This window comes from Oreochromis niloticus, linkage group LG5 (assembly GCF_001858045.2).
Source record: "Oreochromis niloticus isolate F11D_XX linkage group LG5, O_niloticus_UMD_NMBU, whole genome shotgun sequence".
Classification (NCBI taxonomy): domain Eukaryota; kingdom Metazoa; phylum Chordata; class Actinopteri; order Cichliformes; family Cichlidae; genus Oreochromis; species Oreochromis niloticus.
The window spans coordinates 23,872,674-23,894,180 of NC_031970.2; the positions used below are offsets into that span (position 1 = coordinate 23,872,674).

Here is a 21,507-nt window from a genome sequence, read left to right on the forward strand (position 1 = left end):
TCATGAGAACAGAGTGAGAGGAAATTAAGCAATGGGATTTCTCGTGGTTTTAATACATTAATCTTCATATTATCATCAGCTTTTTAGTGTTTGAGGGTTTTTTGTGTGATGTTTGTCATATGGTCATTGCATTCTGCACTCTCATGTCTATTCAGTTTTTTTTTTTGTTAGTCTCTTATCAGTATTTCTGTTGCATCAATCCTTGTAGCTAATCTATATCAAAATATAACTTCTTGACCCCGCTTTTCACAGGTCTTTATCTCTTTTCCTGCAGTTTATCACATAAAAAGATAACTCCCTTAACTGGACCCGAATACAGTAAATGTGTGCAAAAATGACTTTCAACCAACACTTTGGCAGAAAGTCGTGTACAGTGCAAGGACAGTGAGTGGACACAAATACAGCACTGGCACATAGCCCAACCAGTAAGTGACTACCTTGGAAAATGGAATAAGGCAGCTCAGTTGAGCAACCTGCAGTCAGCAACAGAACACATCTCCCAGCCTCTCTTTTTCACACGTTTTCAGTTGATCTACACACCGTTTTATAGCAGACAATGCAGCAGGTGTTTAAGACAGAATTGGTCTATGACTGTTTGTTACCAGCTGTGCCCAAACCCCCACTAACTACAACACAGCCAAAGCAGCTGCTACAGAAGGCTAACGTTAAAGTACAGCTAATATAGTTACACAGATGTAACAGATGCTCTGGGAAACAAGGGCATGAATGGAAGATAAAGAGAAACAACCTTAGGCATATCCATCTCATCATCAAAGGCCCTGAGCTGAAAGAGAACAGAGGGTTTCAGGGGTTAGATAACAATGCAGGAAGCAGGAAGTTAAGGCAGAGGTCAATGATAAAGCATGTCATGTTAGTTAAGTGAGTTAAGACTGCTGAAAAAAAAAAATCTAATTCAGGAGCACAGATACAGTGCCATATCCATGTGCAGTATTTTTGCATGGATATTAGGAAAAGTGAGTATAATTAGTACAGTCTCACACAGCCGTGACCACCCCTGTTTAACTGACACCAAGGACAAGCCAAATCCCTTCAAAAATAATGGTTGGGGTACATGTGATGCAATATGTGTGTATATAGTGTAAACTCTATATAACTACACAAAAGATCTGATGACATCAAAATCATTTTCATATATAAAATCATAGTCAACACTGTATCAGATTGCTGTTTTTGTGTGAGGACTTGCCTTTTGAAAATGCATCATTTTAGGAGTTTTGTGCTTCACTTTTAGCTAAATCGAATGAAACTTAGTTGCTGAAAAGTTTGTTTTTTTCTTCTTTTTTTTTTTGTTAAACCCGGCACTTTAAAAGACATGAAAAATAGCGAGAAACTATCAACATCTTTTATTCTAAACCTGCGTTGATACAATAAAATATATACAATGTAAAAAATGTACAGTCATACCGCCTACAGTGAAGTGAATCATCTCCCCATAGAAATACAATATGCCTGTGCTTTGCAGCATCTCGTACCTTCTCTCCATAACCTCTGTCCTTAGTCATCATCTCCCGAAGCGTTTGCAAAACTTTAATGCACAGTCTCTCCTCATTTTCCTCCAGCAGCTGCTTGGTATGTTTGATCAGCCTGCAAATGCACAGAGCTTTAGTCTCAATCCTTACGTTTTAACTGTAAATTTCATAGATCGCAGCATTCCTTACTTGCATATAAATCCTCCGCTCTCGCACTTCTTGCGCGAGTCTGTGTTCTCAGGGAAGAGCAGCTCAGGCCGATGCAGCACATCCACCAGAACTGACAACTCAGCCTGGACCAGTGGACGAAGACGGTCTTCGAGAGCGGACACGATGTCCTATATTACAGATAAAGCAACACCCTGAAGGTTTTTGTGCAATATAATGACATAAAGCAGCGCAAACTCAAACAACCCTAACCTGCAGCCTCTCTATGATGTTCCTGTAATCCCGTGACGCGGTCACTACAGAGTCTCTGCGTGCAGCGTTGCGAGCAGTAAGCCTCCAACTCATGGCTGTCTTCTGAACGATGTTATTGGATTTCACAAACAGGTTGTTCACCTGGTTGTCCAGGTCCACAGGTATGGCTATTGCTCTGCCTTTGGCTGGTGGATTCAGAAAGAGATACAACATTAGTGTTAAATCGCTTTAGGATTAATATAAACTGTTAAACCTTCTGAATATGATGGACTGATTTTGAGAAAGGTCTTGGTCTTACCAACATCAGAGAGCACTTTGATACAGCTCTCAACATGGCCCTTCTGCACTGGCATCAACCAGTTGCAGTGATAGGCCCTGAAGACAGCCTGCAGCAGCTGCACAAAAACTGGTTGCCTGGTCTGGGTAAAAAAAAAAGAAAAAAGAAGAAGAGAAAAACAAGTGAAACTGTAGTTTATTTTTGATTGAAGTTTTCTGATAGATGTGTCTCACGTGCACACACAGTGCTGTGCCTGAGCTGCTGTGATATTACTGTGCTAATCCCCGCATGCTATTGTGGTCAATTGCTACTGCTAACCCATCAAGCAGACCTTTGCCCAAAACGCACCAGTGAAAATCTTTCATATTATTTAAAAAATAAAAAAATCTTAGCACCCAGATCTTCTGTGCCCCTACTTAAATTGTAACCAATACCTGAAATATTTTCCCCAAAAGAGAAGCCTGAAGAGCACAGAAAACATACAGCAGGTGACAAATTAAATAGCAAACCAACATATAGTAAGGGGTTGGGCCAACATTGTGCCACAAGAGCAGCTTAAATGTGCCTTCGTTAGCTCTCTGAAACACTACTCGAGCAATGAATGCTATTCTTTGAAAAGTTTTTTCATTAGATTTAATGATGGCAGTGGAAAGCATTATCTAGTACGATGGTCCAAAATCTCACAGATGTTCAGTTTGGTAGGCGGTGAAACCATAGCTTGTGATTCATATCATTTGTTGCTCATCAACGATTTAATGATCCCTGTCGATGAAGGTGCGGTCATGCAGAAATCAACAACACCCAGTGATGTTTCATCATTGGATAAGGGTGATTACTCAGATAAACACTGTATTGAGGTTTTTTTTTACCTTTAATAAACTTTCTATAAACTGTTTTTAAAACCTATGAAAAAAAAAAACTTATAAAAAAAGAAGAAGAAATGATTCATTAACCAAGATTATTGTCAATAACTACTGGCCATCTCTGATCTTGCAATACCCGATTACCTCTACCAGAAAATGACTAACATGCTGAAAAAACAGAAATGAGAAGAGAGAGGAAACATGGTGCCAATAACCCAACCTAACCACTCCAAATATTGGTACTCAGCAGACACAGTTCTCGGGAACTCTGATGAAACACTTACTTTACCATTTACGGAAGCAGTGTCTTGGCATTTTCCCATAACTGTGCTTTTGCAAGAGAGACTCAGGCTATTTGTATAATTACATGGAGCAAGGTTAGGCTTAAGGTTAGCAGGTAACTAATAACTAATTACTAAAAGATAGTCTAGGCATTTAGATTTACATGAACTCTGCACGTTACTGTTATTTTCAAAATGTTGAAGTATACCAGGGCTGATATTGACATTAGCATATTTATAGCTACTGTAAAACCTTTTTTTTTTAAACCCCTTTGCATTATTGTAACAGGTTACCTGCAGGCTGGTGCTCTGGTCAGAAAAAGGTGAGCTGAAGAAGGTGGTCACAATGCCCATGACTGTCTCTGTCACATAGCGTTCAAGAATAGTGTCTGCATGCTTACGGTCACTTGTGTTGTTGCACACCTAAACAACAGAAATAACACATTTTGTCTTTTAGCTTGTTAGTTGTTTTATTTTTTTCCTTTAATATAGCTTTTATGTCATTATTGAAATAAATATGGGGTTTCTTACTCTGCAAATGTCAACTAGGAAGTTCTCAAAGAGTTTCCACATGTGGTTGGAGGTGTAGATCTCCTTCATTTCAACTTCAGTGTCCACATAGCAGTGGTTGAGAAAGTTGATATAAGCAATCTTTACCTGAAAGGTTAAGATTAAAGTTCATGTAAAAAAGATGGCGCTAATCTAATAAAACAACAGCAATACCCGTAGAATTTGTAACTTTAGATACACCACAATTAGCTCTAGACTCCTAGATAAGGATTTAATAGTACCACATTATGGAAAAAATTCATAATGTGGCACTATTTGATACATTTGTCACTAAAGCAAACTATGTGACATTTTTAAAGCTTGACATGCAGCAAAAACAATGAATAACTGTATTGCATTAGCAATATGTAAGACCTGCAATCCACACGAAATCAAATGTATTTTAGATAATCAGCCTCTATAGCATACCTATTGCAAGCAGTAACACTTATCTTTAGATATGGCTCCCTGTCTTTATTTCTTCAATTTTTCTAGGACATTAAAATCACAAACTGTGCAACTTATTGTTTCTCATAACTCTCAAACATTCCAGCTTATCTCACCTCAGGGATACAGTCTTCATGGGTCACCACCCGCACTATGTCATCCAGTGGCAAGAGCGAGTTACACTTTATCTCTGTGTAGACGTTCTTGCCCTCAGTGCACACAGCCAAGAGCTCCACCAGGTGTATGTGGTACATTAGAGGACTGTTCTCATCCATGCGATCCCTCTCTGATCGCATCATCTGGACCAGAGTCTGGAAGGAGGCACGGTCATTATAGAAGACCAGAACATCTTCACCAGCATTCACCAGCTGCAGGAAGAAACAGATACACATTAGAACATAAGGAAACTGTGGCATAAGTGAAACACAGTGGGGGGAAAAAAAACTGTGTAGAATTGATTTAGCACCTCTGCCATGACAATGTCTTGGCACTTTTTGATGAACTTGTTCTCTGCCTTGACAATAGTCTGTAAGAATTTCAGGTATTGGACGTTGCGGCCATGTGTTTCAATGCAGTGGACAAAGTGCTGAACCACACGCTCATTTATTTCACTGCATAGCTGGAAGTTGTTCATGAAGATATGCTGCATGGTGATGGCCTCCAAGATCTGAACACAAGAAAACAAAGACAAGAGAAGCCAGTTTTCCAAGATGTTGTTGTTGTGCAAAATCAAAAGTCTATGCTTTTGCATCATTAATACTGCAAGTGTCAATCAGTGCACGAGACAGCTCACCCCTGGGTTGAGAAAAAGATTGATGTGCTTGTGTAGCAGCGCCTGGTTCTGCTGATTTCCTGCACAGAAATTCTGTAGAAACTGATGGGCTAGCTTCATAATATCCTGCATGCGCAAGTCTTCTCCCTGGAGTGGAAAAGAGCTAACGTTAAGGTTTGCCCGCTCGTACACACAAAAGAATGTGCTACTAAAAATAAAATCCAAAAATAAACCCATTGAGAACCATTGACACCTTCTCATAAGGGATCTGTAAGAGCTCAAGAACCACAGCATGAGCCCCCATGTTCCTCAGCAGCCTCTGTTGCTGCTTCTTGCTTTTTCTACCTGACAGACCTTCTTGGACACACAACCTGCTGAGACGCAGCAGGATCTGTGAGGGAGCAGTGAGAAAAAGCAAAAACATGAGAGGAAAATATATGTAGAAAAACTCTAGTGCTGTGCAACAACATTTGCAAAATATTCAGATACGTTAAAACAATCTTTTAACAAGGTTAGAAAACTTGTTACCTCCTTCACCACCCTGTAGTTGTAACTGCTTGTGCTTTCTGCTTTCTTTGGTTTGTCTATGCCCCCCGAGTCACCCTGTGAACAGCATAACAGTGTGTTATAGCCTTACTGTCATAAAAAAAACAAACCCCCCCCCCAAAAGGAATACTTTGTGGTGGCTGGCTTTTCAGGGTTATGAGATTGGCTCTGTTCAGGAAATAACACCCTGCACCTTTTTATGTTGTGGCTCAGCGGCGAGCACGTCAACTGCATCCATGCCCTCGTCTGGCCCCAGCCTCTTGTACACCCAGAGCTCAGACTTCTCGACGATGGAGCGCAGCTGGTCCAGGTCCGACTTTATTTGCTTGTAATTTTCCACATCTTGGCTGGTGACGAGCAACTGGACCTGTAAATACAAAAATTTGCTGGAAGAATAGGCAAACTGCAGAGCAAAAAGCTATACAGGATCCACAAAATGTTACTGTGAAAACCTGAATATGCATCTTGTGTCACTGAGGTTTAGAAAGATCATCCAAACAATGATTCTTAATATTTCAATGTTTTTCATTGTATTTGCAAATCATAATATACTTAAGCAAATGTCAAAAACACAAACAAGTTTACAGGTTATTGATTTCTTTGCTTTAGTTTAAGTTGAGGGAAGTCGCCGTGAGGATACCTGCTTAAATGCCTGCAAGACCTCCTGCCTTTGGCTGAAGTGCCTGAACAGCAGATGCAGGGCTCGAGACACCAGAGGAGGATAGTCATGCATGGTTAAATGGAGCAAGACCCTCAAAAAGGTTCGGCCACCCTGATCATCCAGGTCCAGAGGGGTGTTCTCTTCACTAGACATAAACAGAACATATACTCAGAAACACCTCTCTATTTCATATTTTCAACTCTTTCGATACTCAGTGTGTGTTTACCTTCCACCAAATATCCCCTCTGCCTGCTCTTCTATGTGCTCAAAATCCAGAGCCCCTGGAATCACAGAAAATATCTCTCTAACTAACAAAGTCCACTAACTTGGCCACACATTTGTGTATAATGTAGCTATATGTTATTCTAAACCTGGCATGTTGTTTGGTCCTTCGACTGCTCCAGCTAAAGATATATCATTTTGGGAATTACTCTCATCAAACTCCCTCTTAAAGATAGATAGCAGACAGGAGATCCTGTAGTCCAGGCGGACATTCAGGATGAACTGCAGTGAAGAAAAAATAACGACATACATATATAATGTGCTGTATTTATTAAGGTTATATGGAGGCATAACAATATTAGAACACTGTATGTCTCCACCTGCAGGATCTCGATGATCTTGAGCTTGGTGTCCATGACCAATATGTCCTGTTTCTCTGGTTCAGTCTGGGTCTTGACTGCGTCACCATTGGGGGTCCTGGTTGAAGATGCGGGAAGGAAACCCCCACCTCTGAGCACTACTTGGGACATCAGCTCACCAACGCCATGAATTGACCTCATCACATTACTGCCTGGAAGCGTTGACACGCACGCAAAACACACAAATGAACTTCATGTCCGTGGGATTCCAGTCCTCGACTTGCCAGCCTGTGTCCTCTTACCTTTACTGTCATCTCCTTTGTCCAGCTTGTTGAAAGCAAAAATGGTGCTGACATGGACACAGTCTAGAATAGCCAGCAGGATCTTGGTTAGTCTCAATAAGTCACTGAAGGTGTAGAAGCCAAAATAAATCAGGTTCCTGGCCAGATTCACCACCTAAACATGGAAAATAGATGCTTTTAGCGAGTTTGCTGATTTGATTTTCGGAGCATGACTACTATGACATGAGTGTAATTGTAGTATATCAAGAAAGCACCAGGGTGACCTCAAAGGTGAGCTTGTTCTTCTCTTTATCTGCGAAAGGGAAGCTCTGACACACCACATCTCTTAGGTAGTTTTCAACAAATTCCATCGTATGTGAGAATCGCTCCTTAATTTCATCTTTAGATGTTCCATCATTGTCATAGCTATAAATAAACCATATGTAAACAACAAGTTACGAAACTGCAAACACATACATGAGAAATGCTTTACAATATGATTATACAGTCCGTCTACTCCCTCACTCGTCAATGGCAATCTCTGAAGGGATCTCAGACCACAGCCGTGCATATTTGACTGGTGTAACCTGCTCCTGAGGGTCACGATCCACATGCATGTGCAGCATCATTCGACAGAAAGAGGCTCGTAGGTCATACGGCAGGTCTTCATCTGACATACACCGCAAGATCAGGTCCACATCCAGCTGGCCAGAGATCTTGTTGATTGCCAGATACTGACGGTCCAAACACATTCTGGCAAACAGGTTTAGCTGGTACCTGTAAGGTGTCCACACAGGTAAAGTCAGGCTCTCCTTTTAGAAAGGAAAGTGTGGTTGAACACTCAAAACCCAAGCTATTTGCCATCACAGGATACACCTTTTCCATCTTCAAGGAGCAGGTTGTGGTGCAGTATGTACCTGTAGTAACTGATCACCTCCTGGTCATCCTTCTGACCCTCCTTGGCATCCTGAGCAAGCTCCCGGATGCTTTTACTGCGGATCTCTTTAGTGTTGTCTTTCCAAAACAACCACACTTCCTCCTCATCTTCCTCTGATTCCACAGAGTTCTCCCCGAGTGATGCTCCTTCAATCTCAAATCTCGAAAGAACCAGTCTACAGAAAAAGGAAATCATCAAAAAAAAACTTAATACAAACAGGCATTATTTGCTTTGCTAGTGTAATCATGTGGGCATAAGAAAGCCTTTGTGGCAGTCCTTATTTGTTAACATCAGTCCATTTATATGTAGCTATAAAGAGTATGGAACACGACGAGTGAACATCCTTGTATCAAAAATGTTTTGTTTATTCCAAAACTGCTACAAATAACCTTTGTTTTTTTAATCACAATACTGGATAAAATGCCTTTTCTAGACACCAATTAATGGGCAACTGTCAAAGTGAAACCTCAGTACGTTCACAGTGACATCAAACAGAGGGAACAGGGCAGAGGTCAAGAGAGTGATGAGGACTCACTTCGTTTCTATGAGGATGTCTGCGTTAGCTGGATCCAGCACTGCATTACAGATGAGCTCCTGTGTCACAGGGATGGACTTATTCATTGACACACACAAGTCTGACAGGTAGTCCAAGAACCTGAACAAACAAAAGCACGAGAGGTGATGAGTCTCTGAAACAAGGTTACATGTCACAAAGAGGTACAGTGGGGGAAATAATTATTTGATCCCCTTTTCAATTTGTCAGTTTTGCTCACAAAGAAAAGATCAGTGTCTATTTTTTTTGCTGATTTCATTTTAAAGGGAAGAGATGAACCAAAAATCCAGAAAAACCACATGTGGCACACAGATATCAACCATATGACATCTAAATGATTCAGAGAAGGCTTGGAAGAAAGTACTGTGGTCAGATGAAACCAAAATCGAACCCTTTGGCATCAGCTTGACCTGCTGTGTTTGGAGGAAGAGAAATGCGAAGTATGACACAAAGAATGTCATCCTAACACTCAGGCATGGAGGTGGAAACATTATGATTGCGGCTGTTTTTCTGCTAAAGGCACAGGACGAATATAACGCATCAAGCGGCCAATGGATGGATCATAAGATCTTTGATGAGAACCTCCCTCAGCCAGAACACTGAAGATGGGTCTTGGATGTGTGCTCAGCATGTATGTGACCCAAAACATACCACCAAGGCAACAAAGGGATGTCTAAAGAAGACGCACATTAAAGTCATGCAGTGACCTAGCCTGTCTCCAGACTCAAGGGAGCTCAAGTCTTGAGTTGTCAGGTGGATGCCAAGAAACCTAGAGGATTGAGAGATTTTCTGTAAAGAGGAGTGGGACTGCACACGTCTCACCTCTGTCCTTGCCAAAAAGAGTGTACCCACCAAGTACTAAGTTGTATTTTGCTTGGGTCTAAAATAGTTATTGCACTCAGTAACATGTATAATGTTTATGTAATGTGTTTTTTCTGGATTTGTGGTTAATAATCTCCTTTCAAATGAAACTACCATAAAAATGAGAGACTGTTCCTTTCCTTGTAATTGAGCAAACAAATAATAATTTCCTCCACTGAATGACAAAATGTCGCAAAGGACGTTTATTTGATCACCAGAATGTTCTTAAGTACAATACAGACATACAGTTATGGTAACACATAACTAAGTAATGGTTTAAATTCAATTTAATTTTAATTGGATGCAGACACACACAAACCTGGGCTCACGGTTCTTGCGCACCAGGCTAACAAACGTGTCGATCTCTGCAGCGGTAATATGTTTCTCCAGGAGCTTGCGGTTGTTATGGAGCAGAGCTGTGATTGTGTCCTCTGCCAGGACATCATAACCAATCTGTTTCTGCATGAAGCGAAACTGTTTGGCTATATACTCCTGCAAGGGAGGCAGACGCTCTCAACAAAAAGCAACAAAAGACAGCTTAAGCACATTTTAAAGAATGTAATTTAGTACTTGGCCTGTCTCTCTTTATGCTCTTTCTAAAAGCCATAACCTTAAGTCGAAAGCCATCATTGACTCATTTTGCTCCGTCTTTATCACTGTGCAAAAAGAACAGCATGTCCACACTGTCCTCTTCATTTAACTTAATGAAATGACTCCTCTAGCTATTACACTGTAACGAAAGAAATGGACTGTTCCTAGAAAAGCCGAATGGTAACTTTACATTTACAAGTATTTTTTATGGAATGAGCTCATATCACACTGGCTTCGTGTCTTTGTATCAACAGAAATTGATAAAGAGACCTGGCAGATGAACCAGCGCATACTTCAGAGTACTTTCAGTTACACATCTTGGATTCAGAATATTTTTTGCTTCAGTTATCAAATCAGTGCTATCACAGAACAATGGCTTCTTTCATTAAGCGGAAATACACCTTTACAGAAACCACAGCGAGACCTGTACCTAACGTCAGATGGGAACTGCACTCATGAAGACTTCAGGCCAGACAAAGAGTACCTGGTTCTTGCGGTAGTCCTGCTGCGAGTGACGCAAAACTCTGTAACATAGGCGGCAGATGTGTCTGAAGGGGGCATGACGCTGGTCAGCCAGCTCCTCCAGCCGCAGCATGGGCCCATCTCCGCTATCCGTAAAAGGAGCCTGCAGGAGCTTGAAGATCTGAATTTAAGAGAAAAGTTAAGACAGTTGTAACAACTACATTATACATAACTATATACAACTATGCTATACTGCTAAAGCAGATGTTGCAAAGATGCCACATGTCATGAGAAGATTCAGTGCGTCAGTAGGACTCAAAAGAATCACAGAATGGAAAATTTAACCTTGAGTGTCTAGAAAATGTTATATTTACGGTATTAAGACATCACCTGTTTGAGAATATTCTGTTCTCTCATTAACTTCTGTCGTTCTCTGTTGGGTTTGTTAACCATGATCTCCAGAACGTCCTGTCCATTGTTGGGAATGTCCACCACAAAGAACACCAAATCCTCCAGAAGCTTGGTAACAGCTCTGATTTTATATGCAGAAATAACAGTAAGATCGTGCTTATAGTTAGAACTTCACAGTGTTTACTGTTTAACTGTCCCACTCTCCATTTTATACCTCCTCTCATTCTGCGTGATTGTGCCTTTTTCCAGCTTCCCAGCAATAGAAGCCAGCACTTTACTGGCATCGTTGGCAAAGTCAAGGTCTCTCACTTCAGCTGGGGAGACGGGCACAATGGCAAAAGCCTCTTTGTCTTCTTTCAGTGCAGAAGTTCCAATCTTGAAAAAGCAAAACAAAACAAAACAAGAATTGGTCTGTGAAACACTTGTTAAAGCTCTTTGCCCATAACCCATAATCAAAACTGCAAAAGAGCATTTTCTGTGAAAAAAAAAGAGAGCTCCCCGCACTTAATAATATATAACAAATTTACTGCACAGCAGGTGCAGGAGGAAGAGGGAACCAGTGTTATTTAGATTTGACTATAATCACTGAACTTTTGGTGACTCATTACATCCAAAACTCCAGCATAATTATAGCTCAGCATCATGCATAATTTACTACTGATTTAGACATTATTGTAAATTAAGTGTCACTCACACGCAGCATGACAGGCTTCTCCTCCTCCTTGTCGATTGGTTGGTTGGTGCTGTGAACCCACGTGTTGGTGCACAAGTGTCTGAGGCGTACATACGAGTTTCTGAAAAGACATTTTATTGTTATGTTATGTTTTTGTTTATATTTGCACATTGCACTTATGATGCGCAAACAAAGGCTACATAATAACTAATGAAAAAGGCGATGCTTGAAATGACAACAATAGTTTCCATTTTTTTTAAACTGCTCTTTTTTAAGAAAAATCATGCATTCGAAGCAGAACCTTTGATCACCTTACAAAAGTTCACAAATATACATATGATCTGGGGCCTACATGGTCAGTCGACCACTTCCCATAAATGTGGCTAGGCAACAGCTTTCACTTCCTCGAGCTATTCTAGCGAAATTCGGTGCATTTCTCCTGCAACACTGCGAGTCTGCGTCATATTTTCTCACTCTTCACCAAACTTACACAGACACACGTTCACATAAGAACAGAATAATTATCTCCTTTACACACTTTATTATATGCTCTATCTCAACATCCTTATCTGCATTGCCATCATAAAGAACAACTACACCTGCGTAACTTCCAACATCCACTTTATCGTGAATAATCATCAGTTAGAGACTCTCTTACAACAATTATTATCACACACACACTTTCCATGCTTGTTTTACAAACATATTACGACAGTGATAATATACTGTGGAAGTCCCCTGCTTGTAATGTGTCTGCTGTCTGGGTTTCCGTGGAAAAAGTGACAGGGCAGGAACCAGGCAATGAATTTCTCTGTATAGCAATAACACAATAATTAGGGTGGGTCAGAAATGCTTCTTTTTTTTAATCTTTCATACCTGGGAACTAGTGAGTCTCCCCCCCTTAGAGTGGTAGGGTCGAGCTCAAATATGGAAGAGATGTCATTTCCATCAGGAACAGACACAAGTGTGTACATGACTTTGTCCTGGACATTTCTCGAACGGGCTCTCATAGCTTCTTGCTCTGAGTCAAGCTGGAGGAAAAGGGGGAAAAAAATCAAGCCTGATTAAAAATAAACAGCAAAATAATTTTAAAAAATGTCAGAGATATGTCAGTGAAAGTGTTAAAACTCAGTGTGGAAAGATTTCTAGGAACTGAAGCAAGATACTGGTAATGTATTACAGTGACCATAAATATTTCTTCCTTTTTTTCCTTGTAAGTTGCATTTCCCTCGTAAAACGTCACAGTCTTAATTCAGTAACGGATAATGGTTCCCACGAAGGCATAAGATTACCTTAAATAAGTCAAAACTCAATAAAGAAAAGATGTTATATGCAAAAAAGACTTAACTATAATGAATTGAAATTAATTTCCTTTTAATCTGAAGAGCAAGGCGGTAAACTCAGGAGGTGACTGGCTATGATTTGGTTCACTTGTTACAGCTTGGCCAACAGATGTGAACAACTTCGGCCCGGCCTGTGAGACGAGGCCTCTTTCAAGTGCAGTGTATGGCTGAGGCACACTGCTACTGCACGTTTCAGGAACACACATTCACAGTGAAAGGCTGCCATCTGCTGTTCGCTGAAAGTTAAAGCATTCACATCCAGCAAAGCTTCACTGAGCCCTCTACTGGTGGGAATGGTAAACAATACAGCTCTGATTACACACGGGAAAAGAGGCTATGCCTTCTGTTGTTTTGTTTTTTTTTAATTCATTTTTTAAGTCAAAAGTTTGGGTTATTGTCTCAAAATTATGAGTTATGAAGTTGAGATTTTGAGGCAACCCAAATGGATGCCATTATAATTATTATTATTTTTCCAGTGGCAGAAACAAGGTTCCATATTAAGACATGAGTAGGTGAGTTTCACGAACATGGTATCTGTTAAACTAAACTATAAAATTTAAATACATATGTGATATATGAAAATAATTAGACATTAGCATATATTTTTAAAAACTGAAGAATTAGATTGGAGGTGCTCTCCTATACTACACAAATTATTTCTGTGGCCATGACATTCACCTACTTAGGCTTATTAAGCACTGGATTCCAATTAAATATTTCTAAATAATATGACTTTTTAAAAACCTTCTACTTACTGAAGAGCGTGAGTCCAGGCACTCCTCTTCATAATCTGGGTTCAGCTGCAAAAAACCCAAAAGTGATTCACTACTTCGTTTAAAAAAATAAAAAAAATCCAGTCCAAAAAGCATTCAGAAGATTGTAACTTAGGAAAATGAACTGAATGTTTCTGCCACTTGGGTCACTGATATTTTCTTCAGTGTAAATAAACTCTAACGGAAGCTGATCAATAACATGTTATTAATAGGATATTTAGATCACTTGGCTCCAGTTATAACCAAGAGGTCTGAATCCATACCAAAAATAAAAATGGGTTCTTTTTTTGCTGCACTCCCCCTCTTCACCTGCTTTCTGGTAGTTTTTGCATAATCTTGCTGGTAAAGAGACAGACAGACAAACAAATGGAGGTTGGAGACATGCTGACCTCTGCAGCCAGGTAGTGTCCAGTGGCCAAGTGTTTGAACCTAAACAGGCTGTTCCAGTACCCTGCGCCCCCTCGGCACGGATCATGCTGTACCACCTGATGCAAGAGCACAAAAAGTTGATGATATAAAATAAATACAGAAATAGATCACAGTCTCTATTTAGGATTTTGTTAAGAAAAAAATAAATTCAGAGAATTTACACCTAGGATTGCATACAAGTGCACAATAGGAAAAACTGGCTCTAAAAATATTCCTGCTCACTTCGATCTCCCATAGGGCTTTGCTGCTGGTTGCCGAGGTAGCTGACTGCCGTCCAGTAGTGCGTAGAAACACATATTGTTTTTTTCTGTGATCGTCACATGTAAGGAATTTCTCTTGCTCTGCATGAAACAGTCGTACCACATCACCCTGGAGAGAAGAAAAATGTATGTTACTTTTCTCAGGTTAATCTTAAAACCACCAAAACCTGTTCCACAGATCTTGTGCCTTTATGTGAATTGATACTAGTTTCAACTAGTTCAGTATATGAGGAAGCATAGAAAAATAATTAAACATTTTCCTCCTGCTGCCAAACATTTCATTTCATGGAGGTCGCATGGCAGACCTAGTTGCCTACGCTGTTTTAGATGTTAAAGCCCCTAATGTAGAGCTGTTTCTGTAAGAGATAAAACACATTTGTTCAAATTTTCTGTAAACTGATGATACTCAACTGGGAAAATATATATAAAAAAACAAGCAAACAAGCAACCAGCCCACTCAACTCTGATGAGGGAACCTTATGCAACAGCTTTTAGTTACAGCACAGTTTCCAAAAAAAGTGGACACTGTGAGATGTAAACAGAAACAGAATGCAATAAGATGCAAATTATTTGAATTCTATAGGAAATGGAAAACAGCACCAAAAAAAAGGAAAGAAGAAATTCCAGATATTCCAGACTCCAGCCACTCTACAGCCCTGAATTGGAGAAGCAGAGGAAAATGACTGGATAGACGGGCAGATGGATGGAAATTAAATTCCTATATGGAATTTGATGCCAACAACATGTGGCGGTCTGCGAGAGGTGTGTTGCATCTCCACTTCTTTTAACAATGCTAACACTATAAGCATCTGGATAGTATAAATAGGATTTCATAGGCTCCAGTTGCATATATCCAGAATGTGGTTTGATATAATCCTACTAAAATAAGATTTACAGCTTACAATTAAATAAAACATCTTTCTACACTCCGGAACCGGCAGGCTCTGAGCCTGTAGCTTCCATGACTTCAGGACATTTTCTGAATTTACCTAAATGTACTGTGAACGGAGAAGACGGCTGAAATTCTGGGTCAAGGTTACTTGTGCTTTTGCCTTTGACAGTAGAATTTTAAATTGCATTTGTGGATGTAGCAACAAATTTGGTTCACCAGCTGTGGTTCTCACTTCCTGTGTCCTTGAGTCGATTTACCGATTTCCACTACTGAATGTGAAGAGCTGTTAATACAGTCCTGCTGCAGGGCTACTCAATATTGATTTCTGGCCACTTTCTTTACATTTATAGATTCTTTAATATCACATCATCACTGTAGATGATTAAAACCCTCAATTCTTTAGTGAGAAACGTTATTCCATCATAACTGAACCATTTACCCACGCACTCTTTCACAGAGTGGGGAACTCCAACTGAATTACACTGAAATAATCATTTGCTGTGGGAAGCTTTTTTATAAATAGTTAAATTACTTATTTAATTAGTGTAATTAATTCATTTAGCTTTTTTTTAGTTTCATGATCGCCTCCTCCGCTTGCATAAAAAGCTACCAAATATAAACTAAAAGCTTGCAATTCAATCAAGCTATTTTCTGTTTCATTTGTCATCGAGTAAGAAGGGAACTGCTCGTCAGTCTGTGGAAAAGTATATAGAAACATGGGTGTAATTCTTAATGAGTTAATGCAATACTTTTTATTAATCATATCATGATTGTTTGATTTATAATCCTCCGTGATGTAATGTGAAACATTACAAAACATTTGTCACTGTCCAAAAATGGATGGACTTGTAGTCTTTGTACCATTTAACTCAAATATAGACTATGAATGCAACTAACTGCATTCTTGTTGTACTGACATTTTACAGCGTCCGAAAGGTTTTCCATGAAGTCAGACTGAACTGACTTCGACACTGTTGTATTATTCAGTTGTTTGTGTCTGTCATTCTATTCATGTTATAATAAAATACAGTTATGTTATAACACATATGCCATGATTTTCTAAAAGCCATAGACAGTTTTTCTAGGCTGGTTTCTACTGTGAGACAAACCCCTTTAAGAATGGCATCCTGATTGTCGCTCCATTTCATAAACAAGACAATCTTCCAGCTGGTGTTACAGTTGACCGAATTCACCTGAAAAACAAACAATCAGAAGAATGTGAGTTGTACCATCACGTAGTGACACTAGACCTTTCTTTTGTTTTCTCATATTCTCAAATAACAAAACAAACAAAAAAAGTAAAATCATCATAAAATCGTTTATTTTAAGATTAGATTGGAGACCACTCTTATTTAAAGATAATACCTAAATGTATCGTGCACACGTTGGCATATGTTGCCAGAATCAGCACTTGTAATTCAGTTAATAGTGCACACGTGTCGTTAAGTCAATGCCAAAGAAACTGATATTTAAAAACCTATTTTAACTGTCTAGTAAACATGCTACTGTAAATATGAAACTCACTAATATAACATATCAAACACAGAGCTGAACTTTATTCCTCTGGTTGCTCCTTTGGATTCTGTTTGATGCCATTAAACGTCCACGATTTAGGTTTTCATTGTTAACATTTTATGTTTAAACCACTTGCAGTCATCAGTGAAATACAAAAGATTTTGCCTCCGCTTTTCAAAAAGAAGAAAAATAAAAGCACTTATTTCTTAATCTTCCTGTGTTTCTACTTAATGCCCTTTGATAAATTAATGAAAACAATGTTGCTTAGTAACACAGAGCAGAAAAACAGGACAACTCTCCTAAGGTATTGTTAGTTTTAGCCTTTTGTTTGATTGCGCTGAATCTAAGGAGGACACCAGAAGAAGCCTGCAGTTTAACAACAGCCAGCTGTCAGCCAAGCAGGAAAAAGCAATAATCCCCCAAACCTCATTGCATCCTGGATTATCCACGAGCTGGTGTGTGCTGGCATGAAGTGGCTGACCAGCATTCACTGGGTTCAGGACCACTTTGTCCCCGATCACCACCTGCCATCAAACAAAGAAAAAAAAACCCCATTAAGGCAAGGCAAGGCAAGTTTATTTATATAGCACAATTCAACAACAAGGTGATTCAAAGTGCTTTACAGCGATATTAAAAACAAAAACAAATAAAAAGCATGATTTAAAATTGATTAAAACAAACAAACAAACAAACAAAACAGTATATAAAATCAAAAATCAGAACAGTAGATAAAATCAGTAGTTAGAATGTAAGTTTTGGAATTTAAGCTTAAAAGTGTGGATTTGGTGCTTTATTCAAAAGCAGCAGAGAACAGGTGAGTCTTCAACCTGGATTTAAATAAACTGAGTGTTTCAGCTGATCTGAGGCTTTCTGGGAGTTTGTTCCAGATATATGGAGCATAAAAGCTGAATGCAGCTTCTCCGTGTCTGGTTCTGACTCTGGGAATTGATAAAAGACTGGATCCAGATGACCTGAGAGATCTGGAAGGTTCATACTGGGTCAGGAGGTCACTGATGTATTTTGGTCCTAAACCATTCAGAGCTTTATAGACCAGCATCAGAACTTTAAAGTCTATCCTCTGATGGACAGGCAGCCAGTGTAAAGACCTCAGAGCTGGACTGATGTGGTCCACTTTTTTGGTCTTAGTGAGGACTCGAGCAGCAGAGTTCTGAATGAGCTGTAGTTGTCTGATTGATTTTTTAGGTAGACCTGTAAAGATGCTGTTACAGTAATCAAGCCTACTAAAGATGAATGCATGGACTAGTTTTTCCAGGTCCTGTTGAGACATCAGATCTTTTATCCTTGAAATATTCTTGAGGTGATAGTAAGCTGATTTTGTTATTGTTTTAATGTGTTTTTCTAAGTTTAGGTCTGCATCCATCACTACACCCAAATTTCTCGCCTGGTTTGTGGTTTTTAGGTGTATAGATTGAAGTTCTCTGGTGACCTGTAATCGTTTTTCTTTGGCACCAAAGACTATTACTTCAGTTTTGTTTTTGTTTAGCTGGAGAAAATTGTGGCACAACCAGTCATTAATTTCCTCAATGCATTTACCAAGAGCCTGTACAGGGCCTCGGTCTCCTGGTGACATTGTGATATATATTTGTGTGTCATCTGCGTAGCTATGATAGTTTATTTTGTTGTTCTTTATAATCTGTGCCAGTGGGAGCATGTAAATGTTAAACAGAAGGGGTCCCAAGATGGAACCTTGGGGAACTCCACATGTGATACTTGTCTGCTCAGATGTGAAGTTACCTATTGATACAAAGTATTTCCTGTTTTCTAAGTATGTTTTGAACCAGTTTAGTACAGTTCCTGAAAGACCTGCCCAGTTCTCCAGTCGTTTGAGTAATATGTTGTGGTCAACTGTATCAAATGCTGCACTGAGATCCAGTAAAACTAAGACTGACATTTTTCCACTGTCTGTATTCAGACATATGTCATTAAACACTTTGGTCAGAGCGGTTTCAGTGCTGTGGTTCTGTCTAAAACCAGACTGGAAGGCATCATAGCAGTTATTCTGTTTTAAGAAGTAATTGAGCTGTTGAGAAACTGCTTTTTCAGTGATCTTACTTAAAAATGGGAGATTTGAGATCGGCCTGTAGTTGTTCATTTTAACAACAAAAAAAAATAATAGTCTTAATTCTTCCGCTGTCTGTTGTGCAGATTCATTGTTTTATTTCTTTTACCTTTCACAGCTTTTTAAAAAAGTATTTTCAAATTCTGTGACGTTCTAAATTTTATTGACATCCCTCGACTTTCTTTCGATTCTTGGTACTTCCATAACTGTACGTGTTCTGGCTGTTTTGTAAAATTTGTGATTCTTAGACTTTAAGGAGGTTAAATTCAGTCAATCTATAGTTTTACTTAAAATGTGTCAAACGACTTAGTGAAAAAACATCTGCGAGTGACATGCACACAGGCAATGGTCAGAGAGGATCACCATCCATTTATACGCCACTGCACTGTCTATTCTCAGCAGGTTGAGAGTGACTCCAATTATCTTTTTGTTCATGACCTGCTGCTTAGGCTTTATGCCATAACTAATTTGAGAGGAGCTTAACAGGGAAGGCTGGACTCCACTGTAGTTCATTTTGTCCTTGGACAGCAGCCTACTACTTCCTGCCGTAGGACAGAAGAGCTGTTGCCAAAAAGAGCTTTGTGATCAGAGAAAGTGGGCGCGAGCTGTATTCTGTTCAGGGATGTGATCAAACAGATGCCCAAGAGTGAGGCTAAGTAGGGTAAAGGCAACCTGCCTCTTAAGGGCCTCATGTATAATATATCATTACTAATTAATCTTTCAAATAATTAATATTAGTATGAGGTCTATAATTTGAAAAAAAAATGTAGATAATGCCTGTTTTATCTTCCCTGCAGACCTGTATAACCAGCATCTTACAAACATACCATAAATCTGGCCGAAAGCTTAAAATGGAAAAATGAAAACTTACAATTAAGAAGGTGAACATTTTTGCTTAGAACTGATGGCTATGAGAATAATATTCAGTACTTTTAGATTAATATCTCCTGCTCACACCATACTAATATACTGATGCACATTAGTCACTTCATTCTAAAGGGATGTCTTAAAAATACAGCATTAAAAAAAAAAGCACAAACTCCCAGACACAGTTCAGTTGTTTGCTTTGCCCCAAACTGACTTACATACAGTATAGTGGCAACACACTCTTATCTACACAATGACTCACACTGTCCCCAATGGAGCGAAGTTTGTAGAAGGGCTGTATGTAGAACCAGGAGCCCTCATTTCCAGCAGTGTCCAGCATCACCCTCATGGCATTTTTCTCCAGCAGTGCCGGCAGTCGTTTGTTCACGGTCAGATACTTGTTGCTCTTCAGGTGGAGGAGCTGAGCAGAATCAACATGCAGGAAGAGTTAAATTCATGACAGACAAATCACAGGCTGAAATCTGGTGTGAGAAGGGAAGTGTGTCTGATGGACATCAGCCTGTGATCAAGGCACTCCTGATAGTGTCTGATGTTTATATATGATATGAAATGCAGACATTGTTTGTCATTAATTTGTCTGTTTCCAGTATGTTTTGTTAAGGATATCTTTTTAAGGTCACTTCAGTTTTGTTTTATTTAGTGTGCAGCATGAATTTGCTCATTTCAGTTTAGGGGTATTGCAATACAATACTGTAGTTTGTTTGTTTTTTTTACCAAACTTCAGCAGTTTTTTAAGTTTAATTGCACTTAGCCATAATACCTACTTTCAGCAAGCTTACATTTAAATACTTTTAAAAACCCTTTTAATACCACCTTAAATCTTATTAACCTACCATTTCCATTTATCAGGCAAAGAACCATATTTGGTAACTTCAATTGGACATCAAAATTGGCCTTATGCTTGCCTGCCAGCCTGAAGAACCACATGGATTTCTCCCAGGCAATCAGCAAAGATCAGGCTGTGTGACTGATAGCGATATAATTGCATCTGACTAATCAGCAGAGGCCTGGAATTTTTCAAACTTCAGTGTTCTTCTGGAATTCAGGAAATTTTGTTTTTTCCCCACTTTTATATACTCCTAAATCAATGGTCATAACAAGTGAAACTAACATTGGCAAGGTGATGAAACTCACACCTTATGTGGTTGAATAGTTGTGCTAAATATTGAGTTAGGTGTTGTTTGTATAGGATTTCTAGAAATTAGTGAAAAATGGTGGCACTACATATGATCATATGACCTGTTCCTGTAAAACTAGTGCACGTGATACAATTTAAAGCATGCAGCAGAAAAAATATAGAATTACAGAAATAAGAAAATATGTGTTTTTCTGATATTTCATTTTGGAAAACATCAAAAATATGTATTTGCTACATAAAAAAGGAAAAATCTTGAAAAATGTGCCTTTAATATTCTCCAATAACATTCTAGGGTTAAAATTTGAAATTTCCAAGTATTTTCAAGAGTGACATATAAACTGTTAAACCTATAAAACAAGCAGAATATGAGTATATTTTACACCAAAATCAAAACCACAGCTGTAAATAGCAATCAACAAAGTGAACTGTTATAGGTGTGAGCCACCCCTTGGAGGAAGATATTGGAGGAATATCTTTAACAAACATGAAAAAATAGAGAGAGAAAAATAGTGTGTACACAAAATCACATATGG

The 21,507-nt window shown here is 39.1% G+C and overlaps 1 protein-coding gene across 4 annotated transcripts in view; it reads right to left on the reverse strand.

Annotated features, from left to right (window-relative positions):
- The window catches only part of LOC100704142 (inositol 1,4,5-trisphosphate receptor type 1), a 74,528-nt gene that overhangs the window by 37,950 nt on the left and 15,071 nt on the right, over positions 1–21,507 (reverse strand). The window contains exons 6-39 of one of the 4 annotated variants that reach the window (XM_005469475.4): positions 20,078–20,236; positions 17,294–17,392; positions 16,463–16,546; positions 14,424–14,570; positions 14,162–14,257; positions 13,755–13,799; positions 12,533–12,687; positions 11,678–11,777; positions 11,198–11,358; positions 10,963–11,104; positions 10,595–10,753; positions 9,839–10,011; positions 8,641–8,760; positions 8,086–8,280; positions 7,694–7,945; positions 7,453–7,594; positions 7,190–7,343; positions 6,909–7,099; positions 6,678–6,810; positions 6,533–6,587; positions 6,286–6,451; positions 5,839–6,012; positions 5,628–5,702; positions 5,353–5,490; positions 5,121–5,246; positions 4,794–4,994; positions 4,444–4,695; positions 3,863–3,988; positions 3,626–3,754; positions 2,209–2,329; positions 1,911–2,095; positions 1,680–1,828; positions 1,494–1,605; positions 746–784 (exon numbers count right to left, since the gene is read on the reverse strand). In XM_005469475.4, the coding sequence (XP_005469532.1) occupies positions 746–784; positions 1,494–1,605; positions 1,680–1,828; positions 1,911–2,095; positions 2,209–2,329; positions 3,626–3,754; positions 3,863–3,988; positions 4,444–4,695; positions 4,794–4,994; positions 5,121–5,246; positions 5,353–5,490; positions 5,628–5,702; positions 5,839–6,012; positions 6,286–6,451; positions 6,533–6,587; positions 6,678–6,810; positions 6,909–7,099; positions 7,190–7,343; positions 7,453–7,594; positions 7,694–7,945; positions 8,086–8,280; positions 8,641–8,760; positions 9,839–10,011; positions 10,595–10,753; positions 10,963–11,104; positions 11,198–11,358; positions 11,678–11,777; positions 12,533–12,687; positions 13,755–13,799; positions 14,162–14,257; positions 14,424–14,570; positions 16,463–16,546; positions 17,294–17,392; positions 20,078–20,236 (4,755 nt within the window). The remainder of the gene's footprint in view (positions 1–745; positions 785–1,493; positions 1,606–1,679; positions 1,829–1,910; positions 2,096–2,208; positions 2,330–3,625; positions 3,755–3,862; positions 3,989–4,443; positions 4,696–4,793; positions 4,995–5,120; positions 5,247–5,352; positions 5,491–5,627; positions 5,703–5,838; positions 6,013–6,285; positions 6,452–6,532; positions 6,588–6,677; positions 6,811–6,908; positions 7,100–7,189; positions 7,344–7,452; positions 7,595–7,693; positions 7,946–8,085; positions 8,281–8,640; positions 8,761–9,838; positions 10,012–10,594; positions 10,754–10,962; positions 11,105–11,197; positions 11,359–11,677; positions 11,778–12,532; positions 12,688–13,754; positions 13,800–14,161; positions 14,258–14,423; positions 14,571–16,462; positions 16,547–17,293; positions 17,393–20,077; positions 20,237–21,507) is intronic. The other 3 variants (XM_013269209.3, XM_013269210.3, XM_013269211.3) reach the window with 3 other exon arrangements.